This window comes from Coffea eugenioides, chromosome 3 (assembly GCF_003713205.1).
Source record: "Coffea eugenioides isolate CCC68of chromosome 3, Ceug_1.0, whole genome shotgun sequence".
In the NCBI taxonomy this organism is placed as follows: domain Eukaryota; kingdom Viridiplantae; phylum Streptophyta; class Magnoliopsida; order Gentianales; family Rubiaceae; genus Coffea; species Coffea eugenioides.
The window spans coordinates 16,327,313-16,354,170 of NC_040037.1; the positions used below are offsets into that span (position 1 = coordinate 16,327,313).

The window sequence follows — 26,858 nt, forward strand, 5'->3', positions numbered from 1 at the left end:
AATATACTACAAATATAGTATAATATCACAATTTTGATACTAGAAATGTATTTTACAAGAGCATAAGATAATTGAAAAGAGGAAAAGATTAAATTTCATAATAAATTAATTATAACAAGGAAAAGGTTTAGTACAGGTACCAAAGAATGGAGCCACTTCACTTCAATTTATTGGATTCCACTTTCTAGCACCAAGTGACCAAGCCACGGAAGCCACCAAACGGTCCCAACCAATCACGCGACACCCTTGATGAATCTTCTTTGAATCTTTGTTGTATTCTTCTCCAGTTCTCCTGTCTTCTTTGCAGTGTGCTCTTTCACTTTACTTTTGTACTACAAGAAAATTGGTCATCAGTGACAACTTTTCTTTGTGACGAAAAAAAGTTGTCACAAAAACCGATCCTTTATTGACGACTTTCTAACTCGTCACAAACCTCTAATGGGAGCCAACTCATTTGTGACGACTTAGAAAAGTCGTCACTAGTAAATTCCCGCCAAGATTTAGCAAGAGGGTGGGAGTGTTTAGAACACACAATAGTGACGACATTAAGAACATCATCACTATTGCTTGGCCTATTTACGGACGACTTTTTGTTGTCGTCACTGATCACTAAAAAAAAGTTATTAGTGACAACATTTTTTAGTGATGACAATATATCGTCAGAAAAGGAGTTTCTTTAGTCGCGACACCTAAAGTTGTCACAATTCCATCAAAGCAACTAAATGTTTATTGACGACTAGGAGAGTTGTCATAATTGCTCAAAGCAACAGAGTCTTCAGTGACGACCTTGAAAAATGTTGTCACTAAAATGATTTATTCAGTGACAACTTCTAATATCGTCACTGTCACTCTACCGATTCGGATTTAGTGACAAGAATTAATCGTCACTATTTAAAGTACTTATTTCTAAGTCACTTTCATTAATTCTACTGTGCCACCCTAACTTTTGCGATTTTGCCCCAAATGTTGTAAAAAATACCATTAATTCCATTATGATACCTTAACTTTTACAATTTAGCCCCATATGTAGTACACCGATTTCTTTAATTCTATTATTACTCCCGAACTTTTGTAATTTAGCCCCATATGTAATTCACCAATTTTATTAATTCTACTATGGCACTCTAACTTTTACAATTTTACCCCCATATGTAATACACCAATTTTATTATTTCTATTATGGCACCCTAGCTTTTACAATTTAGCCCCTATTTTCAAATTAGGAAATTGCGAATGGTATCTTGATAAACTATGCATAAATATTTTATAATTTTCTCAAACTTAAGTAATAATTTGTTATAAACTCTAAAAATATATCTTTCATTACAATAGTTATAAGGCAGGCAGGTCTTTTTATCAATGGAATAAGAAATTTATGTCAGATTTATCCTTTGTACTACATGCCAAGTAGTATTAGCAAAGGAATAACAAAGTACTACAAAGTAATTAACAAAATAGCCTTCAGGGAGTGTAGTTTATGGGCAAATGAGCATTATCTATTCAAAGTACCAACTTTTTATGGGCATTTTACTCTCAAACATATAATTTATGATAAATTTATAAATGTTTGTAAGTAAAATTCAAAAAGTGTTACACTGATTTCTTACAAAACGAAAACTGGCAGGTTATCTTTTCAACATAAATTATATTTTTTTAAAAAAAGAAATGACCCATAAAGTACCAACTCTTTGTGGGTTTCCTTTACATGAACAAATATTTTGCTCTTTATGGGCATTTCACTCTGAATCATTTAATTTATGTTAAATACATAAATGTTTGTAAGTAAATTTCAAAAAGTGTTGTACTAATATTTTTATGAAAGGGAAACTGGTAGGTTTTGTATTTAACATAAATTAAATATGTGAAAGCAAAAAAAAAAAAGAAATTACCCATAAATCTATATCTTGCAAATGTATTACAAGAAATTTGGTCATTAGTGCAACCAATTGTTATTCTGTTTTTGCTCTCTAATGATTTTTTTAACTATTAGGAACTCAAATTTTGTCATGTAAATTAATATTAGTGCAATAATTTGAAGTGAAATTAACCATTTGAAACAAATCATCTCTCCTTATTATAAAATAAAAAAAATTCTGGAGTTTTGGGCAAAAATAATGAAAAGAAAGATAAGTAAGTTGTAATTTAGTTCACAATTTTGAGAAAGTGATATCAATATTAATATGGGATCAACTGTTTGATGTCATAAAAAAATTACCTATTATGAATATTTTTACAAAAATATTTAAAAGTTGCAAGTAATAATATATTAGTAAAATGTTAATTCAAAACTAAAAAACTTGGGTTGAAATTTTCGTACGAGTAGGGGGGGAAATGTAAGGAATTGAAATTTCATTCAAAGTCAATAGTTTGAGGAGAAGCGCGGAATTGACTTGAACACTTAGTGAAACCAACAACTCGCGGTCATGTTTAGTCATTCACCGAACAAAAGGCTACCAGCCATGAGCCAACAGCAAACAAGCAACACTTAGAACCAAAAAACACACCACTGCTCCTCATCTCTGCCGAGAACCAAAAAACACACTGCTCATCTCTGCCGGAAACATCTCCTCGCCGAGAACCAAGAAACATCTCCTCGCCATCTGCTAATCGATCTTGGCTGGGAAATGATGAAATAGAAGACCACATTTAGCAGCAACTGTCTACAAAAAAAGGTATGCTGATTCTCTTTTGCCTCCCTAATTTTCCCCCAAATGGTTTGCCCCTAATTAATTTCCCCGTTTAGATTTAAATTCCATCCAGACTCGAGAATGACAAGTTTGATATTTTATCCAAAAACTTCGATAGAACTGAAATCTGAGTTAGGAAACGCTCATCGTCAACTATAGCTGATCAATTAGCTTTAATTTGACACGTACATTTGGCAAAATTTTCTGTTTTTTGATCTAGAGACTGACAAAATAAAACCTTCCGCTGCTAAAAAAACTTAGTTGTTTGATTGGTTATTCATTGAAAACTTTACAAGATTTCGATCTGCTATATGTTTCTGTAGTATGATAAACAGATTATTTATGGGGTTTAAAATAGAAAGGTCAACTTTAGCTTCTCCAACTGCTATATATTTGCATCTCGCCTTGTGTGTGTGTGTGTGTTCCCCTTGTTTTGGCTAATTTCTTGGTATTCTGGTGCATTTCACTTTGTCATTCTTCTCAGTCTATTCTTGTTTAGAGGCTTGTGAAGTACTTGTTAAATGTTGTCGAGTCGAAGGAGGCAGGGACCTAGAAATTTGTTGTTAGTGATACTGATCGGAGGTGGCATGGCATGCTTACAATAACACTGATAAATTGCAAGGAAGCTTGTGGATCCCTTGATACAGTCTCAAGTTTAGGACTTTTTTCAAGTGAATTGAGAGATAAAACCAGTACAACTGACCAAATATACTTGGCCATTACTATCCAGAATTATTCTTCACCTTTCTTTGTTCTATTTTATTGGTCTTCTGTAGGAAGTAATGCAAAGCATTCTAAGATGTCGTATTTCAGTTTCACATTTTTCATGGAAGTTCATCTGGTAGGTTTTAGAAAGACCGAGTAGTAATGTTCCCATTCGTAATTTTGATTTGTTGGGTAATGCGGAATATTAGTAGCAGCAGACTGCGGTTTTGCACACGGACTTGGATGGCATGGGTGCATTGTGAATTACGTGATGTTCTAGCACAAGTTATTGGATACGGAAGGTGGATGCCATAGCATTGATTTTGCAATTTGACTTCTTAGGGGAATGAATGGTGGTGATTTCAAGTCGTGCAAGCCACTTACTCTTCATGTATAGATTGAAACTTCTTTTTCAGCTTCTCGACTCAGAATAGCTTCTTCTTTAATTTACTTGCACATAAAACGAAACGATGCCATGAATTTGCTGGCAAATTGGAAAGTTATTTGGAACTTGTATGTATGCCTTTCAGACCTTGTGCCCTGCCCTGTATACGAGTTGGGCGCAAGGATAAAGGTTTCGCTTCCTAGTTATGATGCCTTTTCGTGCACCAGTCATCCCTCATGCTAACACAACGAAAGGGAAAACTTGTTTCCACCCCATTCTGCCCCCTAAACTCCCGCTTGGGTTATCCAGACTTCCCCTGCTACTGGTATCCGAAGTTACAGGTTGACTGACTTTTTGTATTTTCCCCAACTCCTTACATATATCATCTTGCTTAACACTGGACATATTTTTGCTAAAAAATACAGATGACTTCTCCAAAATGATAATTTGACCTGAGCCTTCATCGTATCTCTTCAGCAAGTACATTAGCTCCTTAGCCTGACTGGGTTCAGCTTTACAAAATATTAGAGAATCATCAGCAAAAAATAAATGAGAGATTGATGGTCCTCTTCTGCTGATCGTCATTCCAGTGATTTTCTTGCCATCTTCTGCTCTCTTAAGTAGATTTGACAGCCCTGCAGAGCACAAAAGGAATAGATAAGGTGACAAAAGAACATACATACAAACAATATACATACAAAAGAACATCAATGGCGGCACATTATCAGAAACTAGTCATATATCTATATGTATTTTTTTAAAAACCTGTAACTGTAGGGTTCTAGATAGCAGTACAATCACCGCGCCAACACAAATATTTAATGTCCAAAACTGTAACTAAACAAGACAAATAAAACATTAAACCCAACTCAAAAATTGCAACATCGTACTACTAGTTTTGCAAGTAAAATGTTACCCTCCCAAAGACGCTAATAGTAGCAAAATTAGGCAGTAGTAGCCGCCTGGGCAGCAATCCTTTTCCTTTGTTCCTCTATAACTGACAACTTGATACCTTTGCCCTTTGGGGGAGACACCCAGGGCTTTGCACCTTTTCCAATGATGAAGACATTACCAAGACGAGTAGCAAACTCGTGACCTGTGGCATCTTGGACATGGATGGTCTCAAAGCTTCCCTTATGTTTCTCTCTATTCTTGATTACTCCAACCCAACCTCTGTTCCTTCCCCCAGTCACCATGACAACATTCCCAACATCAAACTTGATGAATTCAATAATCTTGTTGTTCTCCAGGTCAAGTTTGATGGTGTCATTGGCCTTGATGAGTGGGTCTGGGTAACGAATGGTATGACCATCATAGGTATTCAGGTATGGCTTGCCCTTCTGTCCAAACTGTACTGATCGAACCTTACACAACTTAAACTTTGCCTCCTCATCCCTGAAACTTCTGGTTTGATTAGCTGGCCCTGGCTATGTTGTTAACTAAGCTGATATGGTGATCATTGTCTGTGTGGCCCGGGATACAGTAGTGCTTGCCAAGAAAATCTCACAAGACTCCAGAATTAATTCCTATCTGCCTTACATTGTGTTTTGCATTGCACACAGCCTCCTCACATGCTTACATTGTGACATGTTTGAATTTAGTAATAGCTGTGTTGTATTTTGTTTAATTTTTATTATTGTTGTATGGGAAGATTAATTTCCTATATTTATTATATGTGTTGTTGTAATATCATGGTTGCATATTTTTTTGTGTTAGGATCAACGGTGCTTTTGAAAAAACATGGATAGGAGTTGGATGACAATTAAAGATTACTTGCATCCTAGATATTTGGCAGGAGTGAAAGAATTCGTTCAGTTCGCTTATTTAGGCAAGGATCCCACATATAAGCTCCCTTGTCCATGTAAAAGGTGCAGACAACTTGTGAGGATCAAACTATAGTCATAAAAGTCTATTGTGTGGGGAAGGTTGAGAGCCTATACTAGTTGGTATACATGGTGAAAGTTTGAGGCTTCTATGAGGATGAAATGATTAACATAGTTTAGAGAGAAAACGTAGCAGCTGATATTAAGAAATGTTAAATGCCGTTTGGTACTCTTTTTTGCAAACTTGGACAGAATTTGGCAATTCGGGAGAACATAGATAGGAATGTATACAAATAAGCAGAAGGGTAAGAAAGGGAATATATGTTAGTCAACTATATAACTAACGTACCCATAGAAAGTAATAAATACTATGTTAGGGATGCACAAAGAATGCTTCAGCAGTAAAAAAAATATTTAAAATTCTTCGCCGTCAAAATGTGTCGAATGTAGAGCAGATGCACGATTTAGAGTTTCCAAAGTGGTTTGAAGATCGTGTAAGTATGGAACAAACTACTAGAAGACTTGTGGTATTTATATAGTTGTTAATTTGTTCAGTCATTCTAATTTCTTATTTGGGTCATATAGGTCACTTACATGCATACACAAGGCAGATGCTGTGATGAATTGTTGTCTTTGGCCAAAGGACTGGATTTTAGAGTGATCAAATATCCTGGTTGTAATGTCAATGGGTTTAGATTTCATACCAAAACACGTGAGGTAGACAGAAAAACCCAGAATAGTGGCATTATGGTGAAGGGTGAGCATGCTGATGTAGAAATAAACTTCTATGGTGCTATTACAGATATCTTAGAGGTTGAATACGCCTTCAGTCAAAGCCGAGTAGTTCTGTTCAAGTGTGATTGGTGGGACTTGAAAAATAGCTCATGTCTTAAAATAGACAAACAGAGTAATCTAAGCAGCGTTAATTTGTCAAAAAAATGGTATATAGACCAGCCATTTGTATTCGCTTCCCAAGCCGAACAGGTATTTTACGTAAAGGATATGAGGCTTGGAGGTGATTGGCATGTTGTCGAGTCAGTCTGTCCACGTTCATCATATGCTGTTCTTGAAAAGGATGAGGATAAATCATGTGAAGAAGAACAAGTTTACCAAGAAGATTATCTTGAAGACCTAATTGGGGTTCAAGAGAATGTCGATTTGTCTAACTTGAAAAGAGGTGATATGCTAGCTGATGAAGCTGTAGAAACTGGCATCCTAAATTCTGATTCTTCAGCTAAACATGCCAGGAAAATGGATGATTTTTTTGTTGATGATGATGAGATTCAGCAATTGAGCTCGAGTGAAGATGAAAGTGAAAAATTTGTAGAAAGTGATGACTATGAGTCTGACTAAACGATGTTGTAAATAACATTTTCAGTTTCTATTTATAGTTACAATGTAACTTTTGGTTCAAATCAAGTGTATTTCTTGTCTTGAATTATTTTTAGTCACTCTTATCTTCTAATTTGCAATATCTATTGTAAAATGCAAGGCATATTAATTAAGTTCCTCCTTCGGGTGAGCATGTTGGTAATTGTACCTTGTCCTGGCATTTTAGACATATTTAGTCTAAATGCATGGCTGATTGATATCTTTTTATCATGTAGTTACATGGCTGGGCCAGGGAAGAAAGGAAAATGTCCTATGCGACCAACTCGAGGTGCTGAAATACCTAATGCAGCAGAAGCTAGAGAAAAAATAGGTGAACAGGTGATGAAAATTGACTTTGCTATGTACTTGTACCTTCACTTCTTTATACCATTGGTTTTAAACAATTAAGCATCTAAACCTGCTGTGTATTTCTTACCTGCTGAATAGCAAGTTGGTGGCCCAAAAGATAGTCTGGCTAGCAATGCCAATAATGCTGTACAACTCAGCCTATCTAGAAAGTCAGTTCAAATTCGCCTATTTGATGAGACTGAGGTTAGTTCTTACTTTTGGTAGTTGGCAATATTTGAAAAATACATTTCTAATGTGTAGTTGGCTGGATTTTAGGATCCTACTACCTCAAATGGTCGCAAAACTGCTACAGGATCATCAAGACATGAGTTGACAACTCCTACATCTATTGAGCAGCAAAATACTACTCCTACTTCAGTACAAGTCGGATCTAACCAGTCCATTGGTTGTGGAAGTGACCGGATTAATGAGAGCGATGATGTTCAACAGAATGATACCGGTATATGAGATTTACTTGTAATTTATATTACACAGCTAATTTCATTTCAGATTTTTCCACTCACATTCATAACTGTGTACTATGTTTTGGGTAGGTGGTATCAATGTAACTAGGAAAAGAGGATATACTCGCAATATTGCACTGTCCAAGGAAAAGAAGGCCGGCAAAAAGGTAAAAGTCCAGGTCTCTGAAGTTAGTGGAAGAGTAATTGGAGAAGGGGCACAACAGTACATCTCAGAGGCAAGTTGTGTCATTCGTAAATATGGCAAATGGAAAGCAGAAAAATGGTCCAAACTGGCCAGCTCTGATAGAGAAGGAATGCTAAAACTTGTTAATGTAAGTGAAATTGTTTTGAAGGCTTGTTTTTCTTCTTGACTTGGTAACAACTAGTTCTGCAACAGGACATTTATGCACTTTTTCTGACTTTTACAATAAATTTTTCACTCATATTTCAGAATAGTTTTGCTCCACATGAAGGAGAACATGTTAAGCCAGCGCTTCTTAAGCAGTTAAATACACAGTACAGAAGTCGACGATACAATTTTCACAAGATTTTCAAGAAATTTAGTACAAAAGAGGAAGCACTTGCAAATCGTCCACAATATGTTGAAGAATCTGATTGGATTTACCTTTGTGACTATTTCTGTAGTCTAAATTTTATGGTATAGACGCCGACTTTTGATCATTTACTATTGTTCTTTCTCATGTTTTTTGTGTGTTAAATTTTGATCACGGCTGAACTTGATAAGTGCAGAAGATAAGTGAGAGGAACAAGATCAATAGATCAAAGCAAAAAACTGCTCATACAGCTGGAACAAAATCCTTTCTTCGTCATAAAGCTGACCGGGTATTTGATTATCTTGAAGACATGTCTTTTGGATTGTTTAGGCAGGTTATTTAACTTCTTATTGTAACAGGAAGCACAAGAAGGGAGGGAAGTTGGACCAATAGAACTTTATGACATCACCCATTACAGCAAGAAGAAGAATGCAATGGTTGACGAAACATCTGCTATGAACTTAGTAAGAAAAATGGAATTGGTACATGGTATATTGTTGTACAACTCTTATGAAAGTCTAACTTCAGAATTTACCTTTGTGACAGAGCATGATGAAGGAGAAAAAGTTGGAATCTGAATCCAGTGGTGCAAATAGGACTGAAGAAGACATTTCCATTGAAGTAACTGGACGTGTAACCGGATACGTACATGGCCGTGGTCCCTCCAAAGCTGGAATAATTGCCCAAAAGCTTGCAGAGATAGATGATTTCAAGAAAAGAGCAGAACAAGCGGAGAAGCGCTCAGCTGAGTTGGAAATAACAGTCCAATCTCAACAACAACTTATGGAGAAGCTTGTGAACCAGCAAAGTGAAATGCAGAACCAACAAAGTGAAATGCAAGATCTCCTTAAATCTTTGAAAGCACAGCTGCAAGCCAACAAGTAAGACGATGAAGGCACATCTGAACGAACTGATTGGTAAGCAATTTTCAACTATATATACTTGTCTAAATAGATATAATGGCTGCTATGGTTTAAAGTTAACATAAGTTATTGCAATTTAGTTTAGCAGCAACTGTCTACAAAAAAAGGTATGCTGATTCTCTTTTGCCTCCCTAATTTTCCCCCAAATGGTTTGCCCCTAATTAATTTCCCCGTTTAGATTTAAATTCCATCCAGACTCGAGAATGACAAGTTTGATATTTTATCCAAAAACTTCGATAGAACTGAAATCTGAGTTAGGAAACGCTCGTCGTCAACTATAGCTGATCAATTAGCTTTAATTTGACACGTACATTTGGCAAAATTTTCTGCTTTTTGATCTAGAGACTGACAAAATAAAACCTTCCGCTGCTAAAAAAACTTAGTTGTTTGATTGGTTATTCATTGAAAACTTTACAAGATTTCGATCTGCTATATGTTTCTGTAGTATGATAAACAGATTATTTATGGGGTTTAAAATAGAAAGGTCAACTTTAGCTTCTCCAACTGCTATATATTTGCATCTCGCCTTGTGTGTGTGTGTGTGTTCCCCTTGTTTTGGCTAATTTCTTGGTATTCTGGTGCATTTCACTTTGTCATTCTTCTCAGTCTATTCTTGTTTAGAGGCTTGTGAAGTACTTGTTAAATGTTGTCGAGTCGAAGGAGGCAGGGACCTAGAAATTTGTTGTTAGTGATACTGATCGGAGGTGGCATGGCATGCTTACAATAACACTGATAAATTGCAAGGAAGCTTGTGGATCCCTTGATACAGTCTCAAGTTTAGGACTTTTTTCAAGTGAATTGAGAGATAAAACCAGTACAACTGACCAAATATACTTGGCCATTACTATCCAGAATTATTCTTCACCTTTCTTTGTTCTATTTTATTGGTCTTCTGTAGGAAGTAATGCAAAGCATTCTAAGATGTCGTATTTCAGTTTCACATTTTTCATGGAAGTTCATCTGGTAGGTTTTAGAAAGACCGAGTAGTAATGTTCCCATTCGTAATTTTGATTTGTTGGGTAATGCGGAATATTAGTAGCAGCAGACTGCGGTTTTGCACACGGACTTGGATGGCATGGGTGCATTGTGAATTACGTGATGTTCTAGCACAAGTTATTGGATACGGAAGGTGGATGCCATAGCATTGATTTTGCAATTTGACTTCTTAGGGGAATGAATGGTGGTGATTTCAAGTCGTGCAAGCCACTTACTCTTCATGTATAGATTGAAACTTCTTTTTCAGCTTCTCGACTCAGAATAGCTTCTTCTTTAATTTACTTGCACATAAAACGAAACGATGCCATGAATTTGCTGGCAAATTGGAAAGTTATTTGGAACTTGTATGTATGCCTTTCAGACCTTGTGCCCTGCCCTGTATACGAGTTGGGCGCAAGGATAAAGGTTTCGCTTCCTAGTTATGATGCCTTTTCGTGCACCAGTCATCCCTCATGCTAACACAACGAAAGGGAAAACTTGTTTCCACCCCATTCTGCCCCCTAAACTCCCGCTTGGGTTATCCAGACTTCCCCTGCTACTGGTATCCGAAGTTACAGGTTGACTGACTTTTTGTATTTTCCCCAGCTCCTTACATATATCATCTTGCTTAACACTGGACATATTTTTGCTAAAAAATACAGATGACTTCTCCAAAATGATAATTTGACCTGAGCCTTCCTCGTATCTCTTCAGCAAGTACATTAGCTCCTTAGCCTGACTGGGCTCAGCTTTACAAAATATTAGAGAATCATCAGCAAAAAATAAATGAGAGATTGATGGTCCTCTTCTGCTGATCGTCATTCCAGTGATTTTCTTGCCATCTTCTGCTCTCTTAAGTAGATTTGACAGCCCTGCAGAGCACAAAAGGAATAGATAAGGTGACAAAAGAACATACATACAAACAATATACATACAAAAGAACATCAATGGCGGCACATTATCAGAAACTAGTCATATATCTATATGTATTTTTTTTAAAACCTGTAACTGTAGGGTTCTAGATAGCAGTGCAATCACCGCGCCAACACAAATATTTAATGTCCAAAACTGTAACTAAACAAGACAAATAAAACATTAAACCCAACTCAAAAATTGCAACATCTTACTACTAGTTTTGCAAGTAAAATGTTACCCTCCCAAAGACGCTAATAGTAGCAAAATTAGGCAGTAGTAGCCGCCTGGGCAGCAATCCTTTTCCTTTGTTCCTCTATAACTGACAACTTGATACCTTTGCCCTTTGGGGGAGACACCCAGGGCTTTGCACCTTTTCCAATGATGAAGACATTACCAAGACGAGTAGCAAACTCGTGACCTGTGGCATCTTGGACATGGATGGTCTCAAAGCTTCCCTTATGTTTCTCTCTATTCTTGATTACTCCAACCCAACCTCTGTTCCTTCCCCCAGTCACCATGACAACATTCCCAACATCAAACTTGATGAATTCAATAATCTTGTTGTTCTCCAGGTCAAGTTTGATGGTGTCATTGGCCTTGATGAGTGGGTCTGGGTAACGAATGGTATGACCATCATAGGTATTCAGGTATGGCTTGCCCTTCTGTCCAAACTGTACTGATCGAACCTTACACAACTTAAACTTTGCCTCCTCATCCCTGAAACTTCTGGTTTGATTAGCTGGCCCTGGCTATGTTGTTAACTAAGCTGATATGGTGATCATTGTCTGTGTGGCCCGGGATACAGTAGTGCTTGCCAAGAAAATCTCACAAGACTCCAGAATTAATTCCTATCTGCCTTACATTGTGTTTTGCATTGCACACAGCCTCCTCACATGCTTACATTGTGACATGTTTGAATTTAGTAATAGCTGTGTTGTATTTTGTTTAATTTTTATTATTGTTGTATGGGAAGATTAATTTCCTATATTTATTATATGTGTTGTTGTAATATCATGGTTGCATATTTTTTTGTGTTAGGATCAACGGTGCTTTTGAAAAAACATGGATAGGAGTTGGATGACAATTAAAGATTACTTGCATCCTAGATATTTGGCAGGAGTGAAAGAATTCGTTCAGTTCGCTTATTTAGGCAAGGATCCCACATATAAGCTCCCTTGTCCATGTAAAGGGTGCAACAACTTTGAGGATCAAACTATGGAGGTCATGAAAAGTCATTTGTGTGGGGGAATTGTTGAGAGCTATACTAGGTGGGTATATCATGGTGAAAGGTTTGAGGATTCTGATGAGGATGAAGATGATAACATAGTTTTAGATGAAGAAAACAGTGAGTCAGATGATATTCAAGAAATGTTAAATGACGTTGGTACTGCAAACTTTGGCGAGAATTGGAGAAATTCGGGGGAACATAATAGGGATATACCAAATAAGCAAGAGGGGGAAGCAATAGGGATATATGTTTAGTCAATTATATCACTAACCGTACCACATAGATAACTAATAATACTATTGTATAGGATGCACAAAGAATTGCTTCAGCAGCAAAATGTGTCGAATGTAGAGCAGATGCACGATTTAGAGTTTCCAAAGTGGTTTGAAGATCGTGTAAGTATGGAACAAACTACTAGAAGACTTGTGGTATTTATATAGTTGTTAATTTGTTCAGTCATTCTAATTTCTTATTTGGGTCATATAGGTCACTTACATGCATACACAAGGCAGATGCTGTGATGAATTGTTGTCTTTGGCCAAAGGACTGGATTTTAGAGTGATCAAATATCCTGGTTGTAATGTCAATGGGTTTAGATTTCATACCAAAACACGTGAGGTAGACAGAAAAACCCAGAATAGTGGCATTATGGTGAAGGGTGAGCATGCTGATGTAGAAATAAACTTCTATGGTGCTATTACAGATATCTTAGAGGTTGAATACGCCTTCAGTCAAAGCCGAGTAGTTCTGTTCAAGTGTGATTGGTGGGACTTGAAAAATAGCTCATGTCTTAAAATAGACAAACAGAGTAATCTAAGCAGCGTTAATTTGTCAAAAAAATGGTATATAGACCAGCCATTTGTATTCGCTTCCCAAGCCGAACAGGTATTTTACGTAAAGGATATGAGGCTTGGAGGTGATTGGCATGTTGTCGAGTCAGTCTGTCCACGTTCATCATATGCTGTTCTTGAAAAGGATGAGGATAAATCATGTGAAGAAGAACAAGTTTACCAAGAAGATTATCTTGAAGACCTAATTGGGGTTCAAGAGAATGTCGATTTGTCTAACTTGAAAAGAGGTGATATGCTAGCTGATGAAGCTGTAGAAACTGGCATCCTAAATTCTGATTCTTCAGCTAAACATGCCAGGAAAATGGATGATTTTTTTGTTGATGATGATGAGATTCAGCAATTGAGCTCGAGTGAAGATGAAAGTGAAAAATTTGTAGAAAGTGATGACTATGAGTCTGACTAAACGATGTTGTAAATAACATTTTCAGTTTCTATTTATAGTTACAATGTAACTTTTGGTTCAAATCAAGTGTATTTCTTGTCTTGAATTATTTTTAGTCACTCTTATCTTCTAATTTGCAATATCTATTGTAAAATGCAAGGCATATTAATTAAGTTCCTCCTTCGGGTGAGCATGTTGGTAATTGTACCTTGTCCTGGCATTTTAGACATATTTAGTCTAAATGCATGGCTGATTGATATCTTTTTATCATGTAGTTACATGGCTGGGCCAGGGAAGAAAGGAAAATGTCCTATGCGACCAACTCGAGGTGCTGAAATACCTAATGCAGCAGAAGCTAGAGAAAAAATAGGTGAACAGGTGATGAAAATTGACTTTGCTATGTACTTGTACCTTCACTTCTTTATACCATTGGTTTTAAACAATTAAGCATCTAAACCTGCTGTGTATTTCTTACCTGCTGAATAGCAAGTTGGTGGCCCAAAAGATAGTCTGGCTAGCAATGCCAATAATGCTGTACAACTCAGCCTATCTAGAAAGTCAGTTCAAATTCGCCTATTTGATGAGACTGAGGTTAGTTCTTACTTTTGGTAGTTGGCAATATTTGAAAAATACATTTCTAATGTGTAGTTGGCTGGATTTTAGGATCCTACTACCTCAAATGGTCGCAAAACTGCTACAGGATCATCAAGACATGAGTTGACAACTCCTACATCTATTGAGCAGCAAAATACTACTCCTACTTCAGTACAAGTCGGATCTAACCAGTCCATTGGTTGTGGAAGTGACCGGATTAATGAGAGCGATGATGTTCAACAGAATGATACCGGTATATGAGATTTACTTGTAATTTATATTACACAGCTAATTTCATTTCAGATTTTTCCACTCACATTCATAACTGTGTACTATGTTTTGGGTAGGTGGTATCAATGTAACTAGGAAAAGAGGATATACTCGCAATATTGCACTGTCCAATGAAAAGAAGGCCGGCAAAAAGGTAAAAGTCCAGGTCTCTGAAGTTAGTGGAAGAGTAATTGGAGAAGGGGCACAACAGTACATCTCAGAGGCAAGTTGTGTCATTCGTAAATATGGCAAATGGAAAGCAGAAAAATGGTCCAAACTGGCCAGCTCTGATAGAGAAGGAATGCTAAAACTTGTTAATGTAAGTGAAATTGTTTTGAAGGCTTGTTTTTCTTCTTGACTTGGTAACAACTAGTTCTGCAACAGGACATTTATGCACTTTTTCTGACTTTTACAATAAATTTTTCACTCATATTTCAGAATAGTTTTGCTCCACATGAAGGAGAACATGTTAAGCCAGCGCTTCTTAAGCAGTTAAATACACAGTACAGAAGTCGACGATACAATTTTCACAAGATTTTCAAGAAATTTAGTACAAAAGAGGAAGCACTTGCAAATCGTCCACAATATGTTGAAGAATCTGATTGGATTTACCTTTGTGACTATTTCTGTAGTCTAAATTTTATGGTATAGACGCCGACTTTTGATCATTTACTATTGTTCTTTCTCATGTTTTTTGTGTGTTAAATTTTGATCACGGCTGAACTTGATAAGTGCAGAAGATAAGTGAGAGGAACAAGATCAATAGATCAAAGCAAAAAACTGCTCATACAGCTGGAACAAAATCCTTTCTTCGTCATAAAGCTGACCGGGTATTTGATTATCTTGAAGACATGTCTTTTGGATTGTTTAGGCAGGTTATTTAACTTCTTATTGTAACAGGAAGCACAAGAAGGGAGGGAAGTTGGACCAATAGAACTTTATGACATCACCCATTACAGCAAGAAGAAGAATGCAATGGTTGACGAAACATCTGCTATGAACTTAGTAAGAAAAATGGAATTGGTACATGGTATATTGTTGTACAACTCTTATGAAAGTCTAACTTCAGAATTTACCTTTGTGACAGAGCATGATGAAGGAGAAAAAGTTGGAATCTGAATCCAGTGGTGCAAATAGGACTGAAGAAGACATTTCCATTGAAGTAACTGGACGTGTAACCGGATACGTACATGGCCGTGGTCCCTCCAAAGCTGGAATAATTGCCCAAAAGCTTGCAGAGATAGATGATTTCAAGAAAAGAGCAGAACAAGCGGAGAAGCGCTCAGCTGAGTTGGAAATAACAGTCCAATCTCAACAACAACTTATGGAGAAGCTTGTGAACCAGCAAAGTGAAATGCAGAACCAACAAAGTGAAATGCAAGATCTCCTTAAATCTTTGAAAGCACAGCTGCAAGCCAACAAGTAAGACGATGAAGGCACATCTGAACGAACTGATTGGTAAGCAATTTTCAACTATATATACTTGTCGAAATAGATATAATGGCTGCTATGGTTTAAAGTTAACATACGTTATTGCAATTTAGTTATTGGTAGGTGACAATATTAACTTGTAATATCAAGACTGAGGAGGGACATTTAAGAATTACTTCTGTCAACACAAGGTTCTAATCAGATGGTGTTTTGATCTTGGGAGTACATTTGTGGCTTTATCATAGCTTTGTTATCATGAAACAATAACATTACACAAAAAAAAGCTTCAATAGTGTTTCTGTTTCATGATATTAATTTGAGGAGCACAGAAGGGCTAAAGAATAGAAAAGATTATTATTGTCATTTGGCCAATGAGTTAGCTAAAAACTTAAAATATTGTCATGTTTAAGACGTTTTATGGTCAAGATACAGAAACGCTTGCATCTTGCAGGTTTCAAAGGTTCATGGCAATTCTGGACCTGTCTCTCCCTTTCATTCTTGTAGGTGCCACTTATTATTCTCAGTGTTTTGAACACAAACTAGTGTAGTGTCTATGTCACTACTGGTCGTTGTGGACAGAGTAGGAAGATTTGATATCTGCTTACTAATTTAGGTTAGGAATGAACAGCAAAAACAAAATACTGATTTAGCTTTTTGAATACTTGCTAAACATTAATTTCATGCAATTTCCAGTTAAGCCTAATGATTTGCTATGTGGTGTCCTGATTCTAGTTTTTCTGTTTTGCAATTGCTGCATTCATTACGGTGCCCTCATACCATAATCTTGTTTTGCCTAAGTTTTGGTTGATCGAATTCTTGAAAACTCTCAAAATAGATGTGTAAAAAAAAATTTATGTTTCTTCTCAAAGAAATTTTGATTTGATTCTTGGATTTTTTGGAACCGACGATACCAAATTCATACAATTATCTTGGGTTAGTTGCTTATGGCTAATTTTACTAGCCATTGAATTTTTTTTTTATTGTTTTTCCGGATGCCAGCAAGTTGGATTTGATTACCAGTAAGCAAGCCAGTAAATAGTAACATATCTGTTTAGTCTAATAAAGCAATTAGAATGGTTCAGCAAAACATACGTAACAGATGAGACTAATTAAATCTCAATCTAGAGTAAATCTACCAATAGGATTCTACTGAAGTTCTGCTTAGGTCCCACCCCCCAAAAAAAGAAAAAGAAAAAGAAAAAATAATTTTCTGTTTGCCGAGACCAAAAATGTGGTGTCATGTACTTTACTTACAAAGGGAGAGAGAGAGACAGAGAGAAGCTAGACCTGAAAGGACAATACATGTTTTTATAGTATTTACAAAACAAAATATTTACGAGTGTCTTGTCGTCTGCGGTTAGCAAATTTTCACATCACAACACACTTGTCTTTGGATGACTTTGTCTCCTGCAATTGCTGCATTCATTACGGTGGTATCATATTAGTGAATGCTGCATTCATTACGGTGGTATCATATTAGTGAATGCTTGTTACTTTTGTTGTTTATTTAGCAATTAGAGACTGTTTTGCTTTTGTCACCTGATAACTTTACTAATAACTTTACTACTTTATTGCAGATAAATTGCTCATTTTGGAGGTTTCAAAGAAGATTAGCAGTACGGCTTACATGTCGGCTCAAAAACTGTGGTTATAGTGCTGTCTTAAGTTTAGAAAATGTTTCAGAAGCACAGGATATGTTTTGGGACTTGGAATATGTTTTTTAGTGCAGCCTTGACTTATATGAGTAGTATTTGTTCTACTCAAACTTATGAAACTATTTGTACTATGATGTTGCACTTATTTATGACATTTGAATATTTAATATATTATTTTGGCATATTCTATTGTAACGGGTGCCTACATTTGTTATTTATTAAACATTGCTGATATTTTCATTTTTTAGATATTATTGTAGTAGGAAAGTCATGTGTAAGGTGTTGTAAATGAGTAGTATTTTTCTAGGCAGGATGTCTTTATTGACAATTGTTATTGTCACTCAATCAAAACTGTCTATTGATAAGGGATTGTTGCCACAGTTGATCAGGGGTTTATTGACAACAAAGTTGTCACTAATTCCCCTATGCCTTCACTATCGTGCCTTCATGCATCACTGACAAGAGAAGATGTTGTCACTAGATTTATAGATTTTACTGATGACATATATTGTCATAAAAAGTTTCATTCAGTGACGACTCTAAGGTCGTCACTGTATACTTTCATCTTTTACTGACGACATAGATTGTCATAAAAAAGGTTCTATTTATTGACAACAAAGTTGTCACTAATTCCCCTATGCCTTCACTACCGTGCCTTCATGCATCACTGACAAGAGAAGGTGTTGTCACTAGATTTATAGATTTTACTGATGACATATATTGTCATAAAACGTTTCATTCAGTGACGACTCAAAGGTCGTCACTGTATACTTTCATCTTTTACTGACGACATAGATTGTCATAAAAAATGTTCTATTTACTGACGACTTTAAAGTCGTCACTGTATACTTTTACCGACGGAGATTCAGTGACGACCTTGCGACAACTGAAATGTTGTCAATAATGGTCATTAGTGACGACTTTTTGATTATTTGTGACGAAAAGTAGTTATCACTGATGACCAAAATTCTTGTAGTGCCTCTTCAATCTTCTTTTCTATCTTCTCCTCACTTTTGCTTTTCGAATTTACCAACTTAGGTCCCTCCACCTCTTTGCCACTCCTTAATGTCATGGCACTTACATTTCTGGGATTTGGCTCGGGTTGAAATGGCAATTTTCCATAAACATGGGACTCTAGGCGATTAATGGCGGTTGTCATTTGACTCATTCGAATCTCCATGTCTTTCATGCCTGCTTTGGTATAATGTTGGAACTGAGTAGTGCTCGCGACCAAGGACCTAGTCTCTTGCTGGAGTTGAGCAGTGGTCGTGACTAAGGTCCTAGTCTCCTGCTGGAGCTGAGTGGTAGTTGTGGCCAAACTCTTGACAATTTCCTCCAAAGAACTTCCTGAATTGGAGGACGAGGGTTGGGACTTCGGTTGCCAAGGTTGCTGAAATCCTGGTGGACGATTGGAGAATGCATTTTGCGGCCTATTACCATAGCTGAAATTGGGGTGATCTCTCCAACATGGATTGTACGTGTTGGAGTATGGATCGTACTGTCAACGAGACGCGGGTACGCCCCCAGCCATGTTCACTTGCTCAACCCCATCCTCTTGCAATATAAGGCATGAGTCAGTAGGGTGGCCCATATTTGTGCAGATTCCACAGGCCTTTACTTGGGACACATTTCCCACCGCTAATTGTCCAACAACGGATGTTAGCTCCGACAACTGTTGCTGAATAGATGTCGACTCCACCTCGTTAACTCTACGGGTAGGGTTGCTCTCACGGAAGCCAAATTGTTGAGAGTTCTCTGCCATGGCTTCAATAAGCTCCCACGCTTCCTTAGGTGTTTTGTTTGCCAGTGCTCTCCCACTCGCAGCGTCAATGATACTCCTATCAGTTGGTTGGAGTCCTTTATAGAAGTATTGGATTAACAGTTACTCACTAATTTGATGCTGTGGGCATCTAGTGCACAACTTGTTAAACCTTTCCCAATATTCATACAAGGACTCTCCGGGATAATGTTTAATGCTGCAGATTTCCTTCCTCAAACTCGCAGCCCGAGATGAAGGGAAGAATTTTTCCAAAAACTTCTTTTTCAACTGCGCCCATGTGGTAATGCTACCTGCTGGTAGGTAGTAAAGCCAATCTTTAGCCGCATCCTTAAGAGAGAACGGAAAGGCTCTCAGTCTAATTTGCTCTTCAGTGAACCCAGGAGATTTCATATTAGAGCAAACCACCTCGAACTCCTTAACGTGCTTGTGGGGTTCTTCGCCAGAGAGACCATGGAAAGAAGGTAAGAGGTGAATCAGCCCCGACTTCAGTTCGAAAGCAGTATTCTCAGCCAGAGTGGGGAATGTGATGCATAAGGGCTGGTGAGTCAGCTTCGAGGCAGCCAACTCCCTTAATGTTTGGGTGTTGGTCATGCTTACTTCGTCTTCTACTGACTCGTTTGCAATAAATAAGTGTCCTTCTTTTTGTCTTTTGGTCTGTTGTCTCCGCTTACGCGCTGCCTTCTCAACCTCAAGGTCGTATATCAATTCACCTGTGCGAGAAGAACGGGGCATAAACTAGCAAAAATACCAAGAAGAATAAAATAAAACAAAATAAAAACTGAATTTGAAAAGAAACAAATAATCCAAACGCCAACTCCCCGGCAACGACGCCAAAAATTGACAGGTGCCGAACCTGTGCAATAATAATTACTAAAAAGTCCTAATTACCACCACAATTAATTATAGAACAAATCCAAGTACTGGAGCAAGGACCCTAGGTGTGCAATGGGTTACTTGATTCACCCTGTTCCCGAAGAGTTTGCTTGATCCGATATACCAGATTAGTCTATAAGAATATTACTTTTGTGTACAATGGCAAGTATGGTCGATTCCACAGGGAGCGGGTAGGAAATTATTTCTTTCCAAATTAGCAGAGTGAAATTGGGGGATTTTCAATGGGAGGCAAACAAATAAAATAAAAATAAGAATAAAAATAAAGCGAACTAAATTCAAAACCAACTCACAAAGCACAATTCACTAAAAATAGCAATTAATAAAATTCTACCCAAAGGTTCAACTGCTCAGGCACGGTCCAATTAAATGATCATTGATGCAAAGATATTTCACCCACGCATTACTAGGTTGGTTATAGTCATCAACAAGCTCTGACAACCAGTTCTTCCTTACTTTTTCGACAGTCAAGGTACGACCATTGACTGCTTCTCTAACCAGATAACAACCCTAGGTACGACCGTAGGAATTTAATTACCCGATTGCATTAAAACTAGAAGAACCCAACCTTAACCAATAAACACGCTAAGAGGGTTTATTTAAGTTAGATCTTGCGTTTCCCCATCATAAAGCCAATTATAGTGGTTGCCACGGGATGTTAACTAAATGAACAATTACGGATTCTATTTAATTAACGTGGCAGTAGGCTATTAAATTAAATCAAATACCCGGCCGTTGATATTCAATTAATAAAATACCCATGAACAATTAATTCAGGAAACGCAGGAACAGCAATAAATTGGAAGAAATAATGAAGATTCGATTAGATCTCACAGATATTATGGACCGCGCCTACGCGTCAACCTTTGGGTAGAGGGGAAAATTAGTCGCTCCTCATCGTATCAACCTTGCGCGATTTAATTAATTTCATCCACGCAAACATCAAGGAATCTGGAACAGTGGAGTAGTGAAGAAGGAAAGAGGAAGAGTCTTCCTTATCTCTGCATTGGTGTTCGTACTGAATCCCAAAATTCAATGCTAAAGCCCACACAAATTGTACAGATCCCAAGACAAAAGTGAAGGAGTCAAACATACAGGCCAAAAGCAAGAGAAAGAAAAGTCTTTTGCGTCTGAGGATCGCTCCTGAACGGTCTCCTCACAATAAAAAACGTGAGGAGACAAATGAGCCAAGTCAGCAAGGCTGAAGCAGGGCACAAAAACGACGCCGTTCCAATAAAAAAATGTTGACTTCCAAACGGGAGCAGACGGAGCAAACGGAAGAGAATTGGTTTTTGAAATTCAAGTTGAAATTTTGAATTAGCCGCAGAAAAGAAAACTGAGGGAAGCGTCTTCATGTGCTTGTGAAGGTAATCTACTCTGACCAACCACTCACTGAAGGCAGAAAGCTGAAGTTCAGGTGGGATTCAACCTACTGGGTGTTTCTAGATGAAGTGGGTGTAGTCTACTCTGATGAAGGTAGCAATTGACAGAAAAGTGGATGGAGAGGCAGGCGGCATGGAAGAAGCAAACAGAGATGAAGCCAAAGTTTGTCCGTAAAACTGAATAGCAGAAGCAGCTGTGGTCTCCAATTGGGTATAAGAGTATTGTATGTATTATGAATGCGTGCAAGAGCGGCGGTAAGGTAGAAGCAAATAGAGAAAATTCAGCATCTCACGAAACCAGATTTTGTCCTTCAACTTAATAGCAGAAGCAGCTACGTCTCCGATTTCGGTGAAACGTGAAACGTATTAGCAGATCAAGGTAACATGACTGAACCATGTCAGTAATTGTGGTCAATAATTTGTCACCCAAATGCACATCTGTTAAAGGAAGGATGAAATTAGAGTCACTGAAGACATAATATGAAGATGATAGAAGAATAGTGAAGTTGTACTGTGTTTGTATGTGTGTACCGTATCTGTGTGTGTGTGAGCATTCAGCTTTTCAGTGATGGACTATAATAGGATAGTAGTTTATGGAAGGCCTAGGGTTATGTATTCAAGTAAACCGTCGACTGGAATTAGGGAAAGATGAGAGAAACAAAGTCACATTTAACAAGTGAATGAATATACATCCTGTTGTAAATTAGTTACATGTTATAGCCACCGTATTACAATTGATATGAATCATTGTGCATCTAGTAATTGGTCCATGCTCATGGAGTAATATTAGTTTGCCCCTCTCCTGACCATATAGTGTGTGTAAAATGGAGGCGTAGAGTTGAATGAGGTGAAGCAGAGGAAAAGACACATATGTGAATAATAAATGGGTGAACCTTGTGTTGTAAGTCAATTACATGATGTAAGAAATATATTACAATGAGTAGAAAGTAGGGTTATGTATTCAAGTAAACCATCGACTGGAATTAGGGAAAGATGAGAGAAACAAAGTCGCATTTAACAAGTGAATGAATATACATTTTGTTGTAAATTAGTTACATGTTATAGCCACCGTATTACAATTGATATGAATTATTGTGCATCTAGTAATTGGTCCATGCTCATGGAGCAATATTAGTTTGCCCCTCTCCTGACCATACAGTGTGTATAAAATAGAGACGTAGAGTTGAATGATGTGAAGCAGAGGAAAAGACACATATGTGAATAATAAATGGGTGAACCTTGTGTTGTAAGTCAATTACATGATGTAAGAAATATATTACAATGAGTAGAAAGTACTTGTTTGGCCCTCAAAATGTAGAAAAAGTAGAAAATGTGGAGTTGGTTTATGCGGTTGTCATTAACGAATGACATAAGGTCCAGTGAGCTAAAGAATCTAGAATCAAAATATAATCACCAGCGTGGATGTACATACAGTTAAAATAGACTTACATCGTGTGACCAATACATTACAGTCCGTATAAGTTAGTGTACATGGAATTGTATTTGTACATAGATAATGCAATGCTCTTAGAATAAAAGTAAGGTGATGTGAATCATTAATCATATTGATAAGCGTAATAATAGAATTTGGTATACGAGTAATGTGTGATTCATAACACATTATAAATGGTAATATACATTTATATTGTCGTTTATGTACATACTATTCATGAAATGTTGCAAATTAGGGTGTTTGATGCATAATTGGCAGGAGTAGAAGTAATGGATTGCAGCAAATTGGCAGAAAATGGGACCCCTGAATTAGGAATGGAGTTCAACAGTGAAGAGGATGCGTACAAGTTTTACAACAAGTATGCCTTTAAAATGGATTTCAGTGTACGTAAAGACTATCTGAATAAAGACAAAGACGGCGTGACCACGTTTAGGAGATATAGTTGCTGCAAGGAAGGTGTGAAACGTAAGTACGAAGGTGATGTGATGCCAAAGAGGACACGAGCGCCGACGAAAACAGGGTGTGGAGCTAAGATGGTTATTGTGTTGTTTAGAGGGACAATGAAATACCGTGTGCATGACCTTGTCTTAGAGCATAATCATGAGTTGCACATTGCTCAATGTGCTCACATGATGCCATCACAAAGAAAAGTGAGTATGGCTCAAAGATTCCAAGCTGAAATAAGCGAGGATGCTGGGCTTTCATTGAAACAGAGCCATGAGCTTATGGGAACGGAAGCAGGTGGGATGGGTAATGTGGGATATATTCGGGATGATCTTAAACGATATCTTCGAACGAGACGGGAAAGGAGCTTGAAATATGGAGAAGCAGGTAGCATGCTGAATTATTTTCAAGAGCAAACACTCGAGAATCCATCCTTTTTTCATGCCGTACAGCTGGACTGTGAAGAACAAATAACGAATATCTTTTGGACTGATGCAGGAATGTTAATTGACTACAACTTTTTTGGAGACGTAGTCACATTCGACACAACCTACAAAACAAATAAAGAATACCGGCCACTTGGAGTATTTGTGGGTTTTAACCAGTATAGGCAAATTGTGATATTCGGTGCTGCCCTTATGTATGATGAGACGATAGATTCTTTCAAATGGGTGTTTGGTATATTTTTAGAAGCAATGTGCGGAAAACATCCAAGTACCATACTAACCGACCAAGATCACGCCATGACAGCCGCTCTTTCAATTGCCATGCCTGAAACATTTCACGGTCTATGTACGTTTCACATAAGGCGTAATTTTATGAAACATCTTGGCAATCACTACAAGGAAAATAGTGATATTCCATACATGTTTGGTGCCTGCATGTATGAGTTTGAAGAAGTGGAACAATTCAATAGGGTGTGGGAGGCGATGGTGCAGAAACACAATCTTGAAAATAATGAATGGCTCTCGGGGTTGTACAAAATTCGTGATAAATGGGCAAGGTGCATGATGAAAGAAAGATGGACCGCGGGAATGCGAAGCACCCAACTCAGCGAAAGCCTAAATGCAGCAATTAAAAATCATTTGAAACTGGATCATGACCTTGTGCAGTTCTTTAGACATTTCAATCGGGTGGTTGATGAAAAGAGACATAATGAACTGATCGCAGAATATGAAATGAGGCAAAAGCTCCCCATGGTAGGGTTAAGGCAAACACCTATGCTTGTGCATGCATCAGAGACGTATTCACCAACCGTATTTGTTGCATTCCAAAATGAATATGGCGAGTCAACAGCTATGGTTATATTGAGACAACAAGATGCAGCGATGTTTGTGGAGTTTGCGGTCATGAGGTATGATGGAGGACCTGAAAGAACAGTAGTATTCAATCGGAATGATCTAAGTGTACGTTGCAGTTGCAAAAAATACGAGAATGAAGGCATTTTATGTGGGCACGCGTTGAAGGTGTTTGATACCGTGGGCATAAAAATAATTCCTCCTGAATACATTAAGAGGCGATGGACAAAAAGAGCTCGGGCTGGAGACTGTTTTGATCGGCGAGGACAGGAAGTTGTGGCTGATCCTAAAGTCATGATTTCAACTCGTTATCGGGAGCTCGCTCCGGCCATGATTAAGGTCGCAACTCGAGCAGCAATGTCGGAGGACACCAGCAAAGTAGCAATCACTGTCATATCCGATTTGTCAAAGAGAGTTGAGCTCCTCCTCTCAGAAAGCGAAGAGCAACCTTTGCAAAATCAAAAAAATTTGAATATGGAGGAACGAGATAAAATTGAAATTGTAAATGAAATGGGGGAGGCAGTAGTCGCAAGAGGCATTAAAAAACGAGGCGGTGGGAAGAAAAGTAGAGTGATGCGAAGTTGGGTCGATAAATTTGACAGAGTAAAAAGAAAATCTAGATTATCAAGGACTACACAGACTACGGTATGGATCAAATTTTGGTACATGGGGAACATTTATGCTAAAACTAAGTTATTGTTATACTATTAACTAAAGTTTAGGTAACATTCATTATGAAATAATATTATTGCCGTGTCAATACTGTAGGTCTCAGAATCGGAGCCGACATCGATTTCATTTGAAGAATACATGTTTATGGGATGCCGTTCATCTACTGACTCTGTTTCGGTTAGTATAAAATGGACATGACTCTTGCTTTTATTTGGATGTTTCTAACAGCATAAATAGTTACATTGATGTTACATTGTGTGATAATGTTGTTACGGCCGTCATCCCTCCTGATATACGTATTTTGTTTGTCTCATACAATGATTTTGCCCATACGAAACTTGTAGACGCATTCAATGAGTCAGACAGTGAATGGCCCTCCAAATGCTGTTGCTCCCGATATCGATGAAAGTCAAACGGTATGCTTACATTTAGTTGTTAAAATAAAACCTTCTTGTTCATGTAGTAGAGCTACCTTTTTTTCTTTAATTGTAACGGTGAGCTCCCGAAGGCTGTCAAATCATGCAAATTATGTAGTTAACGTATGCTCGCTTTAATAACGTATTATTTTTTATTATTTCAAGGTCCACCGTTTGGCTAATCAGGGGCCTCCTGCAAGTGTCCCTACAGAATGGATGCATCCCAGATTTTCTATTTTTTCCAAGCATAACTCCGTCAGAGATGTTTTAATGGTCTGATATATCATTTTTGTTATAATGTCTAGTCCAATTTAACTTTATAAGTGAGTAATATAGGCACTGGTAATGATTTGTTGACAGTCGATTACTTATACTATATAATGTAGGAGGAGCGTGGGGCAATTTCAACACACTGTGATGTTGATGCATATCATGTATTTGCACCATCACCTCAGGTGACAAATTTTTATCGTTACAGCACATATTTATGTAATGTTATTAATTGGAGACTTGGACATCGTATATCATTAATCGTATGTTTTATTAATAATATTTGCTGATTTGCCATCGTTACACATTTCAGGAAAGAAATAACACACAGGGATTGCAACTACGCGTTGACGTCGCCTCCCCCCAAAATGAGGTTGATGAATGATGTGTAACTATACATTTTGAACGAGACATTAAGTGGTTATCCCAACTTGAGAATGCTGCATATGTACGTTACAAGCAGTTAATAAGCTATTACAACTTATTGACGAGGTTATACAGGCACCATTGATGTTTCACTCTTTTCAAATTTAGACAAGTGGATTACAATTGTAATCGCATCTAGTGTTAGTAGTCATCAATAGTTTGTATTGGGTTGTATAAAATTGTTAGAAAATTATAAAGTTGGTAGAAAATTGAAGTAACAATTTTACAATAGAATTGAACGTGTTTTTTGTGATCGGATATTTTT

General features: G+C 37.4%; 3 protein-coding genes and 1 non-coding gene across 4 annotated transcripts; 2 read left to right on the forward strand and 2 right to left on the reverse strand.

The window, feature by feature from the left end:
- Positions 1-4,721: 4,721 nt before the first annotated feature.
- Positions 4,722-5,366, reverse strand: LOC113766182 (40S ribosomal protein S4-like). Its single transcript, XM_027310397.1, has 2 exons — positions 5,357-5,366; positions 4,722-5,200 (listed from the first exon to the last, which is right to left on the reverse strand). The coding sequence occupies exons 1-2, from the start codon at positions 5,364-5,366 to the stop codon at positions 4,722-4,724; spliced, it is 489 nt and encodes a 162-aa protein (XP_027166198.1).
- Positions 5,367-11,251: 5,885 nt separating this feature from the next.
- On the reverse strand, positions 11,252-12,061 carry LOC113766183 (40S ribosomal protein S4-like). The gene is made up of 2 exons (XM_027310398.1): positions 12,052-12,061; positions 11,252-11,895 (listed from the first exon to the last, which is right to left on the reverse strand). The coding sequence occupies exons 1-2, from the start codon at positions 12,059-12,061 to the stop codon at positions 11,417-11,419; spliced, it is 489 nt and encodes a 162-aa protein (XP_027166199.1). The 3' UTR covers positions 11,252-11,416.
- A 7,392-nt stretch (positions 12,062-19,453) lies between these two features.
- On the forward strand, positions 19,454-19,560 carry LOC113767216. Its single transcript, XR_003467935.1, has one exon. It is a non-coding gene; the product is annotated as a small nucleolar RNA R71 (small nucleolar RNA).
- A 3,776-nt stretch (positions 19,561-23,336) lies between these two features.
- Positions 23,337-26,552, forward strand: LOC113766184 (protein FAR1-RELATED SEQUENCE 5-like). Its single transcript, XM_027310399.1, has 6 exons — positions 23,337-25,454; positions 25,578-25,658; positions 25,826-25,897; positions 26,063-26,170; positions 26,284-26,352; positions 26,481-26,552. The coding sequence occupies exons 1-6, from the start codon at positions 23,337-23,339 to the stop codon at positions 26,550-26,552; spliced, it is 2,520 nt and encodes an 839-aa protein (XP_027166200.1).
- Positions 26,553-26,858: the final 306 nt, after the last annotated feature.